The sequence below is a fragment of the Hemibagrus wyckioides genome, linkage group LG14, assembly GCF_019097595.1.
Source record: "Hemibagrus wyckioides isolate EC202008001 linkage group LG14, SWU_Hwy_1.0, whole genome shotgun sequence".
Taxonomy (NCBI): Eukaryota; Metazoa; Chordata; class Actinopteri; order Siluriformes; family Bagridae; genus Hemibagrus; species Hemibagrus wyckioides.
This window is the reverse complement of record NC_080723.1, coordinates 3,723,861-3,742,527: the sequence shown is the minus strand read 5'-3', so window position 1 is coordinate 3,742,527 and position 18,667 is coordinate 3,723,861. Positions and strand designations below refer to the sequence as shown.

At 40.7% G+C, this 18,667-nt stretch overlaps 2 protein-coding genes across 3 annotated transcripts; both read right to left on the bottom strand.

The window, feature by feature from the left end:
• Positions 1 to 217: 217 nt before the first annotated feature.
• brd1b (bromodomain containing 1b) lies at positions 218 to 9,468 on the bottom strand. 2 transcript variants are annotated; one of them, XM_058408496.1, is made up of 13 exons: positions 9,093 to 9,468; positions 6,896 to 8,259; positions 6,469 to 6,625; positions 6,117 to 6,248; positions 5,837 to 5,965; positions 5,354 to 5,666; positions 4,951 to 5,202; positions 4,362 to 4,838; positions 3,724 to 3,856; positions 3,399 to 3,529; positions 2,454 to 2,563; positions 2,032 to 2,186; positions 218 to 1,638 (listed from the first exon to the last, which is right to left on the bottom strand). In XM_058408496.1, exons 2-13 carry the CDS (start codon positions 8,248 to 8,250, stop codon positions 1,470 to 1,472), a joined length of 3,513 nt encoding a protein of 1,170 aa, XP_058264479.1. In that variant the 5' UTR covers positions 8,251 to 8,259; positions 9,093 to 9,468; the 3' UTR covers positions 218 to 1,469. The 2 variants fall into 2 exon arrangements, with proteins under 2 accessions (XP_058264479.1, XP_058264478.1); XM_058408495.1 differs by lacking the exon at positions 2,454 to 2,563 and having other exon boundaries at positions 1,472 to 1,638; positions 9,093 to 9,467.
• A 1,698-nt stretch (positions 9,469 to 11,166) lies between these two features.
• On the bottom strand, positions 11,167 to 14,933 carry pim3 (Pim-3 proto-oncogene, serine/threonine kinase). Its single transcript, XM_058408422.1, has 6 exons — positions 14,495 to 14,933; positions 14,155 to 14,264; positions 13,991 to 14,041; positions 13,539 to 13,902; positions 12,296 to 12,472; positions 11,167 to 12,193 (listed from the first exon to the last, which is right to left on the bottom strand). Exons 1-6 carry the CDS (start codon positions 14,580 to 14,582, stop codon positions 12,006 to 12,008), a joined length of 978 nt encoding a protein of 325 aa, XP_058264405.1. The 5' UTR covers positions 14,583 to 14,933; the 3' UTR covers positions 11,167 to 12,005.
• Between the last annotated feature and the right edge of the window lie 3,734 nt (positions 14,934 to 18,667).

Genomic DNA, 18,667 nt, shown 5'->3' with positions numbered 1-18,667 from the left:
GTGGACGACTTATTTGTACCTAGAACTAGAAAGCTATACAGAGATAGAACTAGAACCAGAGCTAAAATTTATTGGCTGCTGAACGTAAAAAGCATGTGAGGATTTCACCAAATACTAACCCACCTGCAAAGTGCATACATATCAATATCCACGTATAAATCAGCAAGATCTGTCTTCTCATATAAAAACGAGGCTTTACTCCATCTTCTTTTGTTTTGTTTTGTTTTATTTTCAGTGTATTTAAAATAAAAAAAAAATACTGGAACTTGCCAGCATTCACTACCATTGGCTATGATGTGATCCTCCCCGAGAAAAGAATACAGAACACCACTCACAATAAGAACGTGACAGTCATATAAAATAAAGAAACCCATAAGAAAATTTCTCTCGCTACCCGAAACCTTACCGAACAAAAAAGTTCAACTGTCACAACAGGTGGTTATGATTAAAAACAAAAACAAAAACACCCACACACACTTAAAAAGGAGACCGATCACAGTTTTCACCAAACTGTCTCAATACACTCTTGGCTATAAAGTTTTGCATACCTTTTTGTTCTAATACAAGTCTTTTATTTTTTTTTACAGGCACATTCTCTTAAATCTAGCACAAGCCCCAATACAGTGAAAAAATATGCAACAAGTTGGAAAAATCTCTCAACTATCTTTTGTACAGTACACACACACACACACCCTCACATTTTACAACCACTCGTGTAAATTAAAAAAATAATAAAAATAAAGAAAACTGGGCAGCATTTTTTGGTTTTGTATATGAGTGATGCACATCTGGTTTTTCATCGCTACGTTTTCTTTGTCCAAAAATGACTCTGTGTATTATTACATACAGTATAGAATTTCATAGCTTTATATAAATATGTACAAACAGCAAGTAGTTGTAAGAAAAATTTTTTTCATTCATTATATAAAAAAAAAGTGGATAACGTTAATGCCAAGTAGAGAGAAGCTTGCATTGGTAACTGACAATAACTTAACTGCTAAAAAGGAATTGAATTTGATACAGTAAGTGCAAAAGCCTCGTTTATGTCTTTAGACAAGAGAGAGAGAAAACTTGAGGCTTTGCTTGCAATGTAGCACCAACAGGGTCTGCACCTCGGTGCTCTGTTCACCTTGGAGTACAAACGTTCCACGAGGTAATGTGCGGTACCAACTGAAGCATAATAAATTAGTGTTGGATAACTTACAGCGATCTTGTATTTACAGGCAAGATTGGCTACGTGGCTTTTCTGAAGGATGGTGATGGCAGTAAGTATTCACAGCAGTGCTACAGCACGTGAGTGAAGATCCTCTCACGGTCATCCTTAAAGAAGCTCATTCGGCTCCTGGTGGATGGCCAGAAGGAGAAGGAGCCCGGTTTAGGCTCCCCGTAAACACGGCCGGCCGAATATGCAGGTGTGACGGTGGGCAAGTCTGGGGATAACAAACCCTGAAGTGGCCACTGAGTGAAGTTCAGTCACCGTCGCTGAAGTCCTGGACTAAGCTCAAGTGATTCATGGCACGGGTGAAGGCGCATTGCACAGCTTTCCGCGTGCTTGAGGTGCGAGCCTCCAACATTTTGATTTTATCTAATGTCTCGTCAACCCCAAATGGCACCATTTTGGTCTTAGGAAGCCATTGCCTACAAGAACAAATGTATAAAAATCAGCATAAATATAGCAAGGGAATATCATTTTAAACATGCACACAAAAATACAGTATGTACGATTCTTACATATTTCAACTTCACCTTTCGTTTCAAATAGAATAATGCATTTTAGTTTAGAATAATTGCCTGTTTGTTCTCTGAAATAGAATGTGACTTTAATACCCAGCATGCATTTGGGCAATTGTGATAATTATTGGGAATCCAGAAATCTCCCGCCTTGGCATTTTGCTGAAATTTAACCTTTTGTTTAAACTTTTTATTTAATCACAGATGTTTAAGCCACTCTTTCTAAGAAAAGACACTCTGATGCAAGTTACCATCATCTTTATATGTATAATGGTACATTACTCGTTATGTGAGTCTTACCAGTTGCGCTTGTTGTCGAAGAAGCGGACGAGGAAGAGTTTCTCCTCTGACCTGTACTGCATCAGCTCGCCGGCTCTGAGCACGTCCCGTGGGGGGGTGGGTATGAACACGCCGTTGTGATGAAAGCCCACTCGGGGCATCTGCGGGTCTATGATCTACACAAACAAGCGAGGGGCAGTTACTTAAAAGTCCATGTTCTGAAAGAGTGATACTACATGGTACAGCTCGTGGATGGAAAAGTTCACCACTAAAACACAGACACACACACATCCACATTCTTACTTTGCATCTACATCACTGATTTGTGAAGCAGTATGATATTTGTGCCATCATTACTACTCCACGGGATGGGCTGAAGGCAGATGCATGGGATGATTGAGAGAAAGAAGTCTCTGTCTGGCATGCAACACATGCACACTCACCATGGCAGGGTAGGAGGGATATCCACTAAGTTTTGCCCAGACTAGTTTAAAGGGTTCCAGAGTTAGTGTGGTAGTATTAGGGGGGATCCATATATTGCTGTTGTCAAGCTCTATGGAAGTAGGAATAACGGTAAGTTATGAGGGGTTCACTGAAGACATGAGGCAGAACACCTCAAGAGCATGTGCCATGGCTGCTAAATTCCAAGCTGCATTACGTAGCAGGGGCCCTGAAGCAAAGGCTGCGTAGTATCCTGCTCAATCTGATACATCATACAAACTGAGACAATTCCACCCAAAAAAAAATATGCTTAAGTCTGTCATTAGTAATCATTTTTAAAATTTTTTGGTATAGAGTGTTTTCCATTATTTCAAGTAAGTGAATAAAGTGATAGAGTACTTTTAAGCAATATTAGCACCCTTCATGAAAATAAGATTTATCATTTGCAACAGGAACTTAAGAGGCAAAACATCGGGCAATATTCTTTGCAATTTTTTTTTTTTTTTTAAATAATTAAAATATAGTTCTAAACTAAAAATATCTTTATTAAACAGTACAACTAACTGCGTACTGTAAATGCTATTCAATCATTTTAAAAGGTACTTCTGACAACATACCATTCCAATTAATATATTTAGTTCAATGTAAAGTTTAAATATTTTTTACATTTTTGAGTGGAATTGTATGTCATTTGTTTGCAGGCAAAATGATAATCATAACTAGCTGTGATGGGTGTAATTATAAGACAGATGTACTTGAAGTTGAAATTATTCATGCAGAAGCAAATTAGTGTAGGCTAAAAGACGTGTAGCAAAGAAAGATGGGACAACAAGCTTCTAAAAGGCTGACGTCAGTACGTGACAATACATGTATTATTTGTTAATACATGGACATATTTCCAACAGAACCACAATACTGATCGCATTTACCAAATTCGGGCAACTCACCAGATGCCAGCTTGCTTGCTTTGGAAAGGTTCCCTGTTTCTATGCATGCAATCAGCTCATTTCGGTCATCCGTTGTGTTTCGCCGCGCCATTGCCTGCTTCCCTTTGCCGCTCTTTGGCTGACTGACAGTACTAAGCGGGTCAGTGGGAGAGCGTGGTGTTAAGTTTCACAGACACAAACTATCAAATGATGAATAATGTACCTGGTGAAATCCTGTATTGTTTGATATACACAAAAAAAAACTACAGAGCATTGACTTTCTGTGCTTAATAAATTTAATCAATATTTGGACTGGAGTAGGATTGCTGTTTTTTTCTGTTCCTACCTGGTTCTGTCCAGCAGACTCGTGCTGCCACTTGAAGAGATACTGGATTCAGAGGCACAGCGACGGCGAGGTTCTAGGACTCTGCTGCTCAACTGTTTCTGCTGCTCCAGTATTATACAGCCATTAGAAAAACCTAAACACACAACACAGTCCTTTTAGCCAACCTGCCTTAATACACATTTAAAAGAGCAGCTTTTAAGTCCAATTCATTTCAGTTTCCCCAAAAGTACACAGAAAAATTGAAATCTACTGCAACATATCAACAGACTTTAAAGATTTCAGAAATAAATGATCTATTTTTAAAGCTCATGATTCACATAAGCACCGGCTCTTACAGGAGCTGTAAAATACAGCACAGGTTTATGTTAACACACGTTATCGTTTGCTGAACAACGCATTCATAAGGATTTATATACTGGGCATTTGGCATAATCTAATAACTGTTATTTAACAAAGCATTCTGTTAGCAGATGTTTATTGTATATTAACTAAAGGATTCTTGGATGTTTGTACTGCGTAGCTGTGACCAATTTTTTACTTGTATTTTACGAGAGAAAAAGAAAGGCTGATACAGCTGTTTATAAATGCTGCAACAAAAGTAGTAACTCTGCTAATTAGTGTGTGTTCGTGTCATTTACCTGTATCCAAACGCTTGACCGGGCAGTCCTCTTCCTCTCCATCCTGGCCGTCCCCACTGTGAGCTCTCTTCCTGTGCTGAAGCAGCGTCTCGAGGCGTGGAATTACAACCGACAGGAATGTTTTAGTGCCGAGCTGAGGGCAGTCCACTGAAGCGTCTCCTGTCTTTACTGGTTTCTGTGGGCTCATGCTCTTAGACTTCCGGAAGAGCACTGCAGTCCTTCTGTTAATTGTGCCTGCTGGTTCTGTGAGAGTGGAAGTAGCTACCACAACGTTGTTTTCAGAGGACTGTAGATCAGAGGAAAGTCCATTTAATAGTGAGGTAGAGAGCATCTTGCCATCAAGTGCGATCTTTCTCTGGCATTTCTCAGGGCTGAGGTCCACAGGTTTCAGTGCAGGAGGTTCGGAGATATTTTCTGAATTTGTGACAAGTGGAGCAGACGCTGTTGGCTCTAGTTTAGGAGGTAATGTCTTGTCAACTGTAAAATAAGAAAAGATGTATACACTTCACAGTCATCTTTCAATGGCTGATAAAAATTGTCCTGTATGACTTTTAAACCTAGGTAGTTTAAAGATACAATAAGTATGTACCTTCTTCCAAACACTCAGGAACAGGGAGTGGTGTGTTCTCATGGGACTGGCTCTGTTCTGAGGGAGGGCATGTAGCTTTCTGGCTCATTTCAAGCCGCACATCACTGATGGTTTTTTTGAGCAACTTGAGGCGCTTGCTCCGTGATGGGCTAGATTTCATAGCACTTGTTAAATCGAGCATCTCTAGCAGTGCACTGAGCTGCACTTCCAAAGGCATGTGCAGTCGATTAGCAGGATTTAGCATCCGGTCCACTGTAACACACAACGACACAAGAGATCTCTCAGAAAGCATGCAAATAACATTTAAATATACTGAGCAGTTGCCAAATGTAAATTTCACTGTCGAGCAGTCATTCTTTCAGGTAAAAATAAATAAATAAATAAAAATACACAAAATTCATACCCTCTTCCCATGTCAGCAGTGGATGAGGTTCTATTTTAGGTGGCTCGGGTAGATGCATCCCACTGGTGAAGTCAAAACCTATTCTCTCCATATCTCGTCGGGTCTTCCTGAGAATAGCTCCTCCATTATCTCGCAGGCGCACAGCAGTGCGGTAGAAGAAGGTCTCCTTGGCATTGTACGTCATGCAGTTATGGATGATGAGATTGAAATCGTCCTCAAACTCGTCCAAGCTCCTGTATTGATGCGTGTCAATGCGTTTCCTCATGGTAGAGAAGTCCATTGGATGTGTAATGTGATCAAGATAGTCTGGAACCTTACGGACAACAAAGTTTTAAAAAAAATGAACGTAATTAAACAATGAAAAACTTTACATAGTAAAACAGGAACAGAACACACTGAGTTTCATCAGTGACAGGAATAAAAGAACTACTGAATGAGAACAGATAAAGCAAATAAAGACAATATAAAACATGTCAAGTTTACCTCCTTGATGCTGACAGGCTGGGCAAAGATCCTAGCCTGGTCTTTCTCCTGCAGCTGGTTCAACACAGCTCGCAGCATGATGGCAAACGGAGTGAGCTGCATCTCCAACACTGACTGCTGAAGCTTCATCTGAGAACAAGTAAAGACACAGTAAAGGAACAAAATGAATAAGGTCAATAATATTACATGATGCTGCTATACACTATAAAGTGAGCCTTTGTCAACTATTGAAGTTTATTGAACAATTTTAGAATGAGGTGATAAGGTTTTAACTTATCACCTGCTCCCTCTTAAGCTTCTCTCTCTTTCGAATAAGCTCCAGCAGCAAACGTGTCCTCTCCAAGTCATGGCGTAAACGATGCAAATCCTTAAGCTGCTCCTTTAGTGCCAGGCAATCGTCCTCACTTTTTTTCTGCGTCCATCAAAATATGTGCATCTTATCAGTACAATTGCATCAGGAATTTTTGTGAATGAACAAACCCCGATCTTCACCCATCCCAAATAAATCAGTACATATTTATGAATAATTATGACACATGAAAGTTGGGAAAACAGACTTTGTGAAAACACTAACTACTAAAGTTCATATATACAATTCACTGTTTAATAACACATTACTTTAGAGCACTTACCAACTGTGGTACTTTCTGCGTCTGGATGGTAGTTTGCAAGCGTCGGATAAGGGGCACGCCGTTTCTTGATTGCCTCTTCAGCATCCAGTAGCTGAGAACACGCTCCACAAACTGTCTTTTCTTCTGAACAGAGACTTGGTTGAGGATAGTGTTAAAGCTGAAAGACATCAGTTTTAAAAGACACGATATAATAATCCATGAGCAACGTTTAGCGAAACATAATGATTGCATACCTCTGGCAAATGTGAATGAAAACAAGGAAATGAGAAATACACCAATCAAATGCAGCAGACTGATCTGTTAAACTAATTTCACACACAAAATAAAACAAACAACTAGGCATTTTCCAGAGCATCTATCGACATGTACTTCTCAAAGAAAAGACTTTGTATGAGTTTTCAGTAATCAAGCAGAGGGAGAGAGATACCTTTTAGGTGTTATACTAGGTACTGAAACAGCTGGAACCGCTGGAACTGACTGTGTTTCTACTTTCTTATTTTTCTTCTTCGGGCATCCTGTAACTTTTGCTCTCCGACTTTTATGTTTGCCCTTTTGACAAAGACGGTTTTTGGGTTGAGCTTCGTCGTAAATGCTTAGTGGTCTTCTGGTACATCCACTAGGAGTATGAGAACAACAATAGGCTGTTTTCTTAACTGAAAACGTGGTGGATCCTGTATCGGTCACCTCTTTGATTGGCTCCATCTTCATGTACAGGCCCGCTTTCTGAGCACAGCTCACGTGAAAGGCAGTGTAACAATTGGCCTTGCTGCACTGAATGCAGGCTCCAACTCCTCTCTCCTTACAGAGGTAGCAGGTCAGTTTCCAACGAGCTGGTGGAATATTAGCTACACCATCAATAGGCTCAATGAAAACGGTGTTAGTAAAGCCGACCTCAGGAACCCATATAGCACAGACTACATGGCCCCATCGATCGTCATCTGTCCTCTTAAGTGCTCCACCTTTATTTGGACAAAAAATGCACTCTGCAGGTTGGGAGGGAGACTGGGAACAGTGCCGGCACAACCACTGACCCTCTGGAATGTGCGGCACCCCATAACACTCCTGATGAACTGCTAGGTTGCACATGTCACAAAACAGAATAGCATTACTGTTCTGGCACTCTCCGTCCATGCAGATGCAACAGACTGCATCCTCATCAATGAGAGACTGTGGATCTCCCTGACCCTGGTTCTCTACAAAGGACTCTTTCTCAAAGCGGTCCATTAGGAACTCGAAAACATTCTGGGAAACCTGACTGAAACCCTCACTCTTCCTTTTCTCATTGATCAGCTCCAACCACGCATAATCTTCTTCGTCCATATCATATTCCACCTCCTCATCCAGCTCATCCAAAGTCTTCTCCACATGAGAATAATAAGTAGAGGGTCTTCGCGGCACAGCTGGAAGATTGTATTCGATCATCCGAATTTTCGGCTCCGGTAGCCTGCCCTGAGCCGGAGAACCCTGCCCTGTGTTCAGAGCAGCGCTCTTCTTCTGCTGATTGTTTTTGAGACGCACAGAACGCACCAAAACCTGTTGGGGTTCTTCTGCGTTTTCCTTGTTACTGTTACATTCACTGATCTCCTGAGCCAAAGGATCATCGCTGTTGATTACATCGAGCTTGTCAAAAATGCTGAGTCGATGAACGCGGCCATCTATTTCCAACTCGACCATCCGCTGGGCCTCGGCGTAGGTCAGAGTTTCGCGATTTCTTGAAGGTTTGATGGGCGATGGGGGCCTTTGTGGTGCAGCCACACGATGATGTCTCCCTTTCTTCTTCATTTTGAACACCTAGAGAAGTGACATTAAATTAGAACCGAAGTGGAAGACATGAATAACAGGAACTTAAAACCATACACAAACACTTCAGTTCCTGAAACGACCTATTCCTGTGTTATGCTTTGACTGTAAATGAGTCTAGTTTGTCTTACACGTTTCTTCGACCACCTTAGATAATCAGATGAGAGTTGTGCCCATAGCAACTCACGCCTGGACCTGCGATCTGTTAGTAGGAGCCAGGCAACAAACACTCCTGGCTGTTAAAACAATGTTTAAGTATACTGTGCATCGTATAACAGTACAACGCATTGGCAGACACTGCGTTGGCAGTGTAAAGTATAAAGTTTACAACGTTATAACGAAACCACGTGGACAGTTTGACGCTAAAGAATATGCGATAATATTCGAGGTGCTTCCGGGGCAACCAAGTAAAATGAAAACAAGCGGTAGTCGAGCGCGCAAGCTAGCTGGATTGTTTGCTAAAGCGCTAGCTATAACTGAATTAAGCTAAATCGGCCGAGTGTGCTCATTCATAATAGAGTTTGTGAGGAAGCCAAGGTATTACACCAACATGCCTTGATATAAATATAATCCTAGCTAGCTAACTAGCCGGCTAGACCAAAACACAAACGCCCAAAATCAGCGGCATGGTCCTAGCCAACGTTAGCGAACTAATCCGCGCTGGGAGACCTCGAAATTAGGCAAAGATGGCGTCTGACAAAACAAACACAGTCCGAGGGGGAACCTTCAGAGTACCACTGTACACCTACACGCAATAAAGCGTTTCATAAATAATAAAGCTCATCTACAAGCTGGAGAGAAGATACGGATTAAAGTGTTCATACCTTCTCCTGCGAAGTATCCGCAACTGAGCCTTCAAGTCAAAACGAAGGCGAGCTAGCTTGTAGCTAGCAGTGTGTAGGGCCTGCAGGGTAGCAGCGGCTAATTCCACACGAAGTCCACGCTAACTAGTTTAGCATCCAACTGGTTCCGCTCGAGCGTTTAACTGTACATGTATGATACAGTGCAATGTCCGCGACAACCGCTTCAATTCAGCGACGCGCGCGCTCAGTCGCATGAAACCGCCCTTAAAAATAACCATTCGTCTATTTTAGTGTGGTCGGTTTGTTCAATAGTAGTACATATATGGGCTAGGATGCAGCTAGGTGCTAACAGGCTAGCTCGCCTCTCTTGCCCCTAACAATGCGGCGGTGCGAATCCCTGCCCATGTGTGACGTAAGACGTCGCTACGTCCAGCTGTATAACACGGAAGAGGCCATAACCCCCTGACCCCCTCTACCCGATCACTGCTGCTCAAGTGCACTAGGCTAATAGTCATATACTATATTGGCAAAAGTTTTGAATACAGGTGTTGTTTTTACAGGTGTTCGGCTCGGCCCCTTAGTTCCAGTGAAAGAGAACTCTTCAGCACACTAATACAATTTCATGCTCCCAACTTTGTGGGAACAGTTTGGGGATGACCCCTTCCTGTTCCAACATGACTGTGTATCCGTGCACAAAGCAAGGTCCATAAAGACATGGATGAGCGAGTTTGGTGCGAGACCCTTTGCAGCTATAACAGCTTCAAATCTTATGGGAAGGCTTTTTAGAAGGTTTTTTGGGAATTTTTGATCATTCCACTAGAAACATTTGTGAGGTCAGGCACTGATGTTGGGCGAGAAGGCCTGGCTCGCAGTCTCCGCTCTAATTCATCCCAAAGGTGTTCTATCGGGTTGAGGTCAGGACTCTGTGCAGGCCAGTTAAGTTCCTCCACACCAAACTCACTCATCCATGTCTTTATGGACCTTGCTTTGTGCACTGGTGTGCAGACATTTTGGACAATTACATGCTCACAACTTTGTGGGAACAGTTTGGGGATGACCCCTTCCTGTTCCAACATGACTGCACACCAGTGCACAAAGCAAGGTCCGTAAAGATATGGATGAGCGAGTTTTGTATGGAGGAACTTCACAGAGTCCTGACCTCAACCTGATAGAACACATTTGGAAAGAATTAGAGCAGAGACTGCGAGCCAGGCCAAAACTGGGACATCTGCCTTTACATGTACGTGAATTTAATATGAAGTTGACCCACTCTTTGCAACTATAACAGCTTCAACTCTTCTGGAAAGGCTTTCCACAAGGTTTAGGAGTGTGTTTATTCCTCTAGAAACACATTTGTGAGGTCAGGCACTGATGTTGGACAAGAAGGCCTGGCTCTCAGTCTCCACTCTAATTCATCCAAAAGGCGTTCTATCAGGTTGAGGTCAGGACTCTGTGAAGTTCCTCCACACCAAACTCGCTCATCCATATCTTTATGGACCTTGCTTTGTGCACTGGTGTGCAGTCATGTTGGAACAGGAAGGGGTCATCCCCAAACTGTTCCCACAATGTTGGGAGCATGAAATTGTCCTAAATGTCTTGGTATGAAGCTGAAGCATTAAGAGTTCCTTTCACTGGAACTAAGGGGCTGAGCCTAACCCCTGAATTAAATGATTTGGAGTGGTGTTCCAAAACTTTTGGCAACATAGTATATCTATTAGTCAAGGGTGAGCAGCATACACGAGCCGACTGTTTCTCTCGTGTGTATGCATGCATTTCACTGAACTCTACCTAGTAATGATCCGATCGATCCAGTGATCCAATTCCCTAATGGCAAGATGAGAAAAGTTTCCAAAATGCTTTAAAGCACAGCATCAGTGTGCAGTGTGGGATATTACTACAGTATACATTTCTTAACCATTGACCTAATACCATACATGAACATAAAATACTGCTTATGATAATTAAGCTTCTGTAACATGCACAGTTTATGTGTACTAGCTACAAAAACAGTTCTTTTTTGCAGCTCAAATGGGAGTCATGGCTGCATGTTACATGGATGACACCTACAAGCTTGACAAAATAATGGGAAACAAGGTTAAGATTAAAGTGTTTATTGTTATAAAAAAATAAAACCTGCATCATTTATCAATGCAGAAAGGGAGAAATCCACAGTCACAGTATGAACGCGAATGTTACTTTCGTTTAGCATGGATAACAGATGGCGGCTTCTAGAGTCAAGATACATTAGAATGCAATCACTTAAACGTGCATCAGTATAAGACAAGTATTGTGTATTTGCAGGTATTTATATTTAAACTACAGGATAAGGCAAAGGTATCAAATCTAGCATTATTTCCTTGTTGCAGATGGTAGAAAATGAATGAATAAATAAATAAATAGCCACAGAATTGTGGATTGTTTGCTTTGTATGAATAAATAACATACTGGATTGAATATAAATAAACACAAATACTTGTATTCAAAACTTAAACTCTATTAATATTGCATTGATTGTGCAAATCACTAAAGTATCTACCATCCTAAACCCAATATGTGGTAACAGCTGAGATGGAGTAGTGGAGCAGCAGAAAAGGTTATGTGTGTGGGAAGAGGTGAGGTGAGGGGGGAGAGAGAGAGAGAGAGAGTCCACCACAAGGGGGCGAGGGAGCAAAAAAAAAGTTTTTACTCTCCAACCAAGCAGCTTTCTAAAGAAGAAAAAGGCACTAGTAAGAAACAGTTAAACCTAAATAATAAAAATAATAAGCTCTATAAGAGCAGAGTATGGCCATAGGTTTGCTAGCATTACTGCATTTGCACTTCCCATGTGTGTTAAAAAAATATTCATTTAAACAAAAATAAAAAGGCTGAGAAATAATTTAAACTCCAAACAATTTTGCGTGAGAAATGATCAGCCAGTATTTTTTGTTGTTGCTGTCAGAGGCTTTCTTTGCTTGAACTTGTGCTGGATGAGGAGTCTGTGCAGATTGCATGAAGAGTGATGTCTCTGGTCAGAGGTTTTGAGTCTTTCTCTGCATGCATCCACTTATGCTCAAATATTTGTTCCAGCGTAGGTCTGTCTGATGGTCTCGAGCAGAGACACCACTTGACAAGCTGCTGACACTCTGTAAAGGCCAAGGAGGAAAAAGTTTGTTATTTAAAATATGGTCAAGTTTACAAAGAAATACGATCTTGCTAGGTTATGGCAGGCAAAATAATGTGCATACCAGGGGAGACTGTCCTTCTGAAGAAAAGATGACCTTTCAGAATCTCATCATCATGCTCAAACGGTATATCTCCACATACCAGATCATACAGCAGCACACCAAGTGACCACACTGTTGCAGAGCGCCCATGGTACCTGTGGTAGCGAATCCATTCTGGTGGGCTGTAGACTCTTGTACCTGCAAAATTTCAAAAAAATAAAAATACTTACATACTGTGCCAAGTTACAGACTGTAATCGGCGGTTTGCTGAGGAGTTTATGTAACTGTTTATTAAATATCATGAGCAAATTCTGCTGTGTCATGGCCACAACACTATGACCCAACATACCATGTGCAGGTCTCTGTGTGAATATTAATCTTGTCCTTTAATTAATTAATTCATTCATTCATTCATTTTATTTGTCTTGGGTTTTTTTTTTTATTTTGTTATCCTTATTAAACATCTTTAATAATAATACCATCACTCTGCGTTTGTTATTACAATGCAATATTGCATAGTCAGGTGACAAGAAAGGGCGGGGTCACAATCCGCACAATCCCCCTCCCCCCGCACAAATCCTTCTCCAGCATACAGTAGCAACGAATAATAATAATAATAATAATAATAATAATAATAATCATCATCATCATCATCATCATCACTCTGCGTTTGTATTACAATGCAATATTGCATGAAACGCTAAGTCAGGTGACAAGAAGGGGCGGGGTCACAATCCACACATTCCCCCTCCTCCTGCACAAATCCTTCTCCAGCATAAAGTAGCAACAAATAATAATAATTAATAATAATAGCAACTAAAGTCAATTTTCGATTTCGATTACAGTAGACATAGCGTCGTTTAAAAATAGCCCCATGAGCCATTTCCCATAAGAAAGCTTCTTGTCCTGCGACCAACACGGACTTGGATACCAAACAAAAACAACAGTCACGTGACGTCTGTACTCCGATATCACAACAGTGATGCGGTTATAGAGTCTGTCCACGCACATAGAGAGTCAAGGGCACTCTTTCGATATGGTCAACAAAATCGTCCATTTCAATCATCATTATAAGCATTCTCTGCTAGTTTAATTATAATAAAACATGCATATGTTTGGTCAACACATCAGTGTTGGCTATAATAAACATAACATCAAAAATTTACAGTAGACGTTTGAACGAACAGATCTGTTACTTTTAATACCTCGGTTTAAGCAAGTTTAACAAACCAGTAGCGAGGGGGGGTTGAAGTAAAGGACTTACCATCAAAGTCTGTGTACACTGTATCCTTGAGAACGGCCCCTGAGCCAAAGTCGATGAGTTTAAGCTCTCCTGTGCGTAAATCCACCAGCAGGTTTTCGTCTTTAATGTCCCGGTGGATGACACCGCAGCTGTAACAATGTCGCACAGCCTCCAGGACTTGACGGAAAAATCCCCTGGCCGTGTCCTCATCCAGCGCGCCCTTTTCAGTGATGTAGTCAAATAAATCCTTAACCATCTCCGGTCGCTCCATGATGATCAAAAACCCATCAGGCCTTTCGTACCAATCGAGCAGTTTAATAACACCCTGAAATGTATTTCCCACTTTCTTCATCAGGAGAATCTCCAGCGGGACCAGCGAACCGTTCTGCAAAGGAGATGCGAAATTTAATATATACATATAAATTCAATCTATATGTGACTATATTGAAACATGTACAAGCAATAATACTTACAACTGTGCCCCATTCGGTAATTCTTTCCCTGGCCACGTGTTTAACAGCGACCTGAATAAGAAACACAGAGAATACTCAGATGAAAGCCACACTCACGCGCCACGTTGTTTCCGCACTGGCCATGTGCTGCTGCCAGCAAAACAAAGCAAAGCCGCTTCACTTACCGGCAAACCGTCTGAAATGCGACTGCCGGCGTACACGGTCCCAAATCCTCCGCTTCCCAGCACCGAGCCCACATGGTACACTTTATCAAACTGCTCCTTTTCCACTTTTGCTGTATTCAATAAACACAATTGGAGTAAAAGGGAGAAAAGCGCACGTTAGTCACTGTGTGCAACAAAATGGCTCCAAATTTGAGGTCACACAACACACACACGTCTATACCTACTGAATAGTTAGGCTACACTCCACGTTTTTTTTAATTATTATTATTATTTAACCAACATCTCAGAGTTGCACATTGAAGGAAAAAAAGGTTAGAAAAAGTGTTTGCAAAAAAAGTACCTGACTGGAGTTGAATTTTCACTGGTAAGTGGTCAATGTTAGTCGTGCCGCAAATGTGGGAAAAAGATCCAAATTTGGAAAGGAGCATCTTTGAAGATATCTGGGGGGGAAAAAATCCAAAATCCAGATAGAAAAAAATAAAACGTCCTAAGTAGAAATAAATCGCATGTATACTTTAACCGTATTCCTACAAATTTAACTGCAGGGTGATGAAACACCTTTCCGGTGTAAAACGTCGCCTGTTTAACCCTATTCACAAATGTCCTTCCCCAGCCATAGTAACGGTACAGACTGAACCTTGTGTCTGGACACTGCGCTTCCCTGCAAAAGTCCGCGCAAGCGCACGTGTGTGTGTGTGTGTGTGTGTGTTTATGCGCGCGCGAGAGATAGAGCAAGACCAACACTCATAATTCTAGAGCTTCACAGACTCAATGTGCAGATCCCTCCGCCACGCTGATCTCACACAAATACTGAAAGAACAATAAAATAAAACAAATAAATAAATAAACGAAATTCTGAAACTATCAAATCTGATTAAAATGAGAAGTAATCCGGATAAAATTAAAATATTCCTATCCGTGGCTGTAGATATCTCCACTGAGGAACTATAGGGAGAAGCGCCCAAGGATACTTAGTCTGAAAGCTTACAGATACGGCTTATTAATGAAACGGGAATTCATATCAATATCGAATGTGATTTAAAAAAACAAACAAACTTAATTTGTCATAATTAGATGATTTAATGTATATTCCTCAGCTTTGGGGTCAAACCAGGGTATAGTGCATCAAAGTGTACCTGCTGCAGTGTCATGAGTGAATTCTTAAGTAAGTCTATATAATGAACCAACAGAGACTTCATTTGTATATGAAACATATATATTTAGTTGAGGGTGTGTGTACATATTCAAGGTTGGAGCAGGATAAAGACCGTCAAACCAAATATGGGAGGAACAGGTTAGCTGTATTGGTGCCAAGAAGCCAGCTAAAGACCACACACTTAAGTACAAATGACTTAAAAGGCATCTGATTTTGCTCCATGTGCCTAGGGGATTTTATCTGTCTATATACTTTTAAGGAGAGGGTCACTAAATGACAGAGTGCCAGGAGCAAACAAGCTCTTAGATTATAAACACTAGCAGCTAAGGTTGCACTCAAAGTTCCAAAGAAAAAAGTCTATTTTATTTCTAGAGTCTTATAAGGGAGCTACGGATAAAGATCGAAATATTTTATAAGCAGCTTTCTGTGAAGGGAGTAGTTAATTTGATGGGCCAAAAGAATTATAGAAAGCTTCATTTTTAATTCCAAAAAAACATTCCAAACATAGCCATCATTTAAATAGAATTCATCCATTAAAATTCTCTTGCAGTATCCACTGGCCTCATCCCTATTTGTTGATACCCCCCCCCCCCTTTTTAAATATTTGCTGTTGAAACAAGGTCAGATTAGCAAGGTCTCTGAAGCCAGCCATACCCCAAGAATAAACCAAGTTACTAAGTCACTTAGATCTCTTCGTCTTGCCACCTTGATCTGGTGGTTACTGCAAAGGAATTTTCTGAAAGGGATTTTCTATAGCTTCAGTTAAGGCACATGCACATGATAGGTCTGAGGCTTCAGGTAACAGTATAAGAGTCTGTAATGCTGAATCACGCTGGCTATGAAAGAAAAAATCGGTTGTGCCATTGGAAACACCACTACAACAATTACTGGCAAAGTTTCCCTGTTTATGGTCCCTTTGTGCAAAGTTAAAATTAGGAACAGTTGTGTTTGTGCCGTTGCCATGTAAAGAGTGAGTTTATTAACTAGCCATCTTCCTTCACCACCTGTAAACATTTAGGAGATGAAAGGCTCCTCTTCACACACAGGCCTCTGGAAGATCACCCCCCAGCCGCGTGAAACCTCCAAACCTTATATTAGTGTTTTGACTAAGAGCTCTGATCACATAGAGGCAGCAGTGTTATGACTGGGGGACTGTGGAATCTAGGTCACAGAGAGCTCTCTTTCTTTTTTTCCACAAGAAAAACCCACTGCCCTTTAACCACTCTACTTTTCTGTGACTGGAGTTCTCATCCTACAGCAACATGAGTGCATTCTGGAGTCGACTAGTTAGTGCAAGGTTTGGATTGTACATGACATTTTATAATAGATATCTATTATCAGTGAATATTTATTGATGAATGAATAGATATTCATTGTCACCAAACACACAGAGACACAAACACGGATAGCAGATATCTAATGAACAAATCAAGGATGACAGTAGCAAAGGAGCAGAAAAATAACAAAGAAATAATCCGTGTACCAGACTTTATTAATAAAAAATAGAGGCATCTGAATACTGCAGGAAATAAAGGGAAACCAAACTCCCACCTCTGTATGCATTACCAGAGTTCAGTGGCCTGCAGGTTGTAGATTGTGGGACATCTGAAAAACTCATACTGTTTGAGGCTCGGGAGTGAGTGATGGAAAAAACATATACCAAGCTAACAAGAGACCTCAATTTAAAGCAGTAGCTAATAGTAAAGTTCCAAATTGCTCCAAAAGGAATAAATATATCATTAAAAGCAAAGCGAGAGAAGAGATTAAAGTATGATAGGAGTCTATCACCGGTTATCACCTCTAATCATAGTCATAAACTGTTAGGCAGATAGCTCTAGAAGTGTACACTGATCAGGCATAACATCATGACCACCTGCCTAATATTGTCTTGGTCCCCCTTTTGCCTCCAAAACAGCCCTGACCTGTCATGCACTGTGTATTTTGACACCTTTCTATCAGAACCAGTATTAACTTCTTCAGCAATTTGACCTCTTTGATAGATACTGACCACTGCAGACCTGGAACACCCCCATAAGAGCTGCAGTTTTGGAGATGCCCTGATCCAGTGGTCTAGCCATCACAATTTGGCCCTTTGTCAAACTCGCTCAAATCCTTACGCTTGCCAGTTTTTCCTGCTTCTAACACATCAACTCTGAGGACAAAAAACGTTAGCTTCAAATCAGTAATCTAACTGTTTCATTCATGTATTTTCAACTCATAGCTTCTGTTAGATATCTGACAAGGCTACTGGAGTAACTGGTCAAATAAGTTAAGATCCTAGCATGATGAGGACAGTATTCAGGATTCAGACTATCATTCTACTGTGGGATAATTTAATGATCAATTTACTATGCATTTTCACGGTTTTATTTACTGTCTTCATCTTGGGTACAGGCAAGGATAGTCCATTCCATGTTAGTAAACTTCACAATTAAAAATCATGAGCTTGCTGACACAGAAATCTCTTATATCCTCACAGTGTGTATACAAGTGAAAGGCCTTAACTCGGACGACTCAGACTGGTTTAAAAGGGTGTTATATAGAAGCTGTAAGGAGGAGGATGGTTGTAGAAAAACGAATAGTCAGTATATGCAGCTGCTGGAGCAGCAGACAATGAAGAGGCAGTTGACTGTTGAACTCAGAACCGCTGCAGAGCACAACCAAAGAAGAACAGTTAGTCTTATATTGGGTAGGCAGCAGAAATGCTTATATAACTGTCCTTTCCTTCTTATGCCAACATAAACACAGAGCACCAAAAATATCTCACCTCGAGTAATCCTCGCTGGATTTTATAAACATATTGAGCCATGGAGATGGTGTAAAACAGTAACTAAAGCTGCAAGGTAAGTACACTTAATACCTAAAGGCAATTCAATATCAATATTAACTATCTAATTTAGAAATATTTGAAATCTAGTTTATAATGAGACATGCTTCTGTTTTTGACAAACATATAACTTTTGTAAAATTGCTCAATTTATTTTGAAAAATTGGCCACTGGGTCCCGGGTCATGTTTATACCTGCAATGTCTCCTGAAATTATTGTAGATAAACATTATGTATGGGTTTTAATACTGTCAGTTGTTATACATGGAAATAACAGACTAGTTGACCCTTCAGATGCTTTTTTTTGCGAGCTCTGGATAGGCTAGGTTAAGATAGGAGGCATTAGTGGGTGATTAATCACGGCAAAAATCTGCAATTTATGCTGTCCTTTCTCTAAGGCTAAATTCCATACAACCCCCATAAGCAGAAACTAATGACATTTACATATTTGCTTTATAGATCGGATAAACAGTACAGACAATGAAATGAAATGAAATAATAATAATAAGAAGAAGAAGAAGAAAAAGAAGA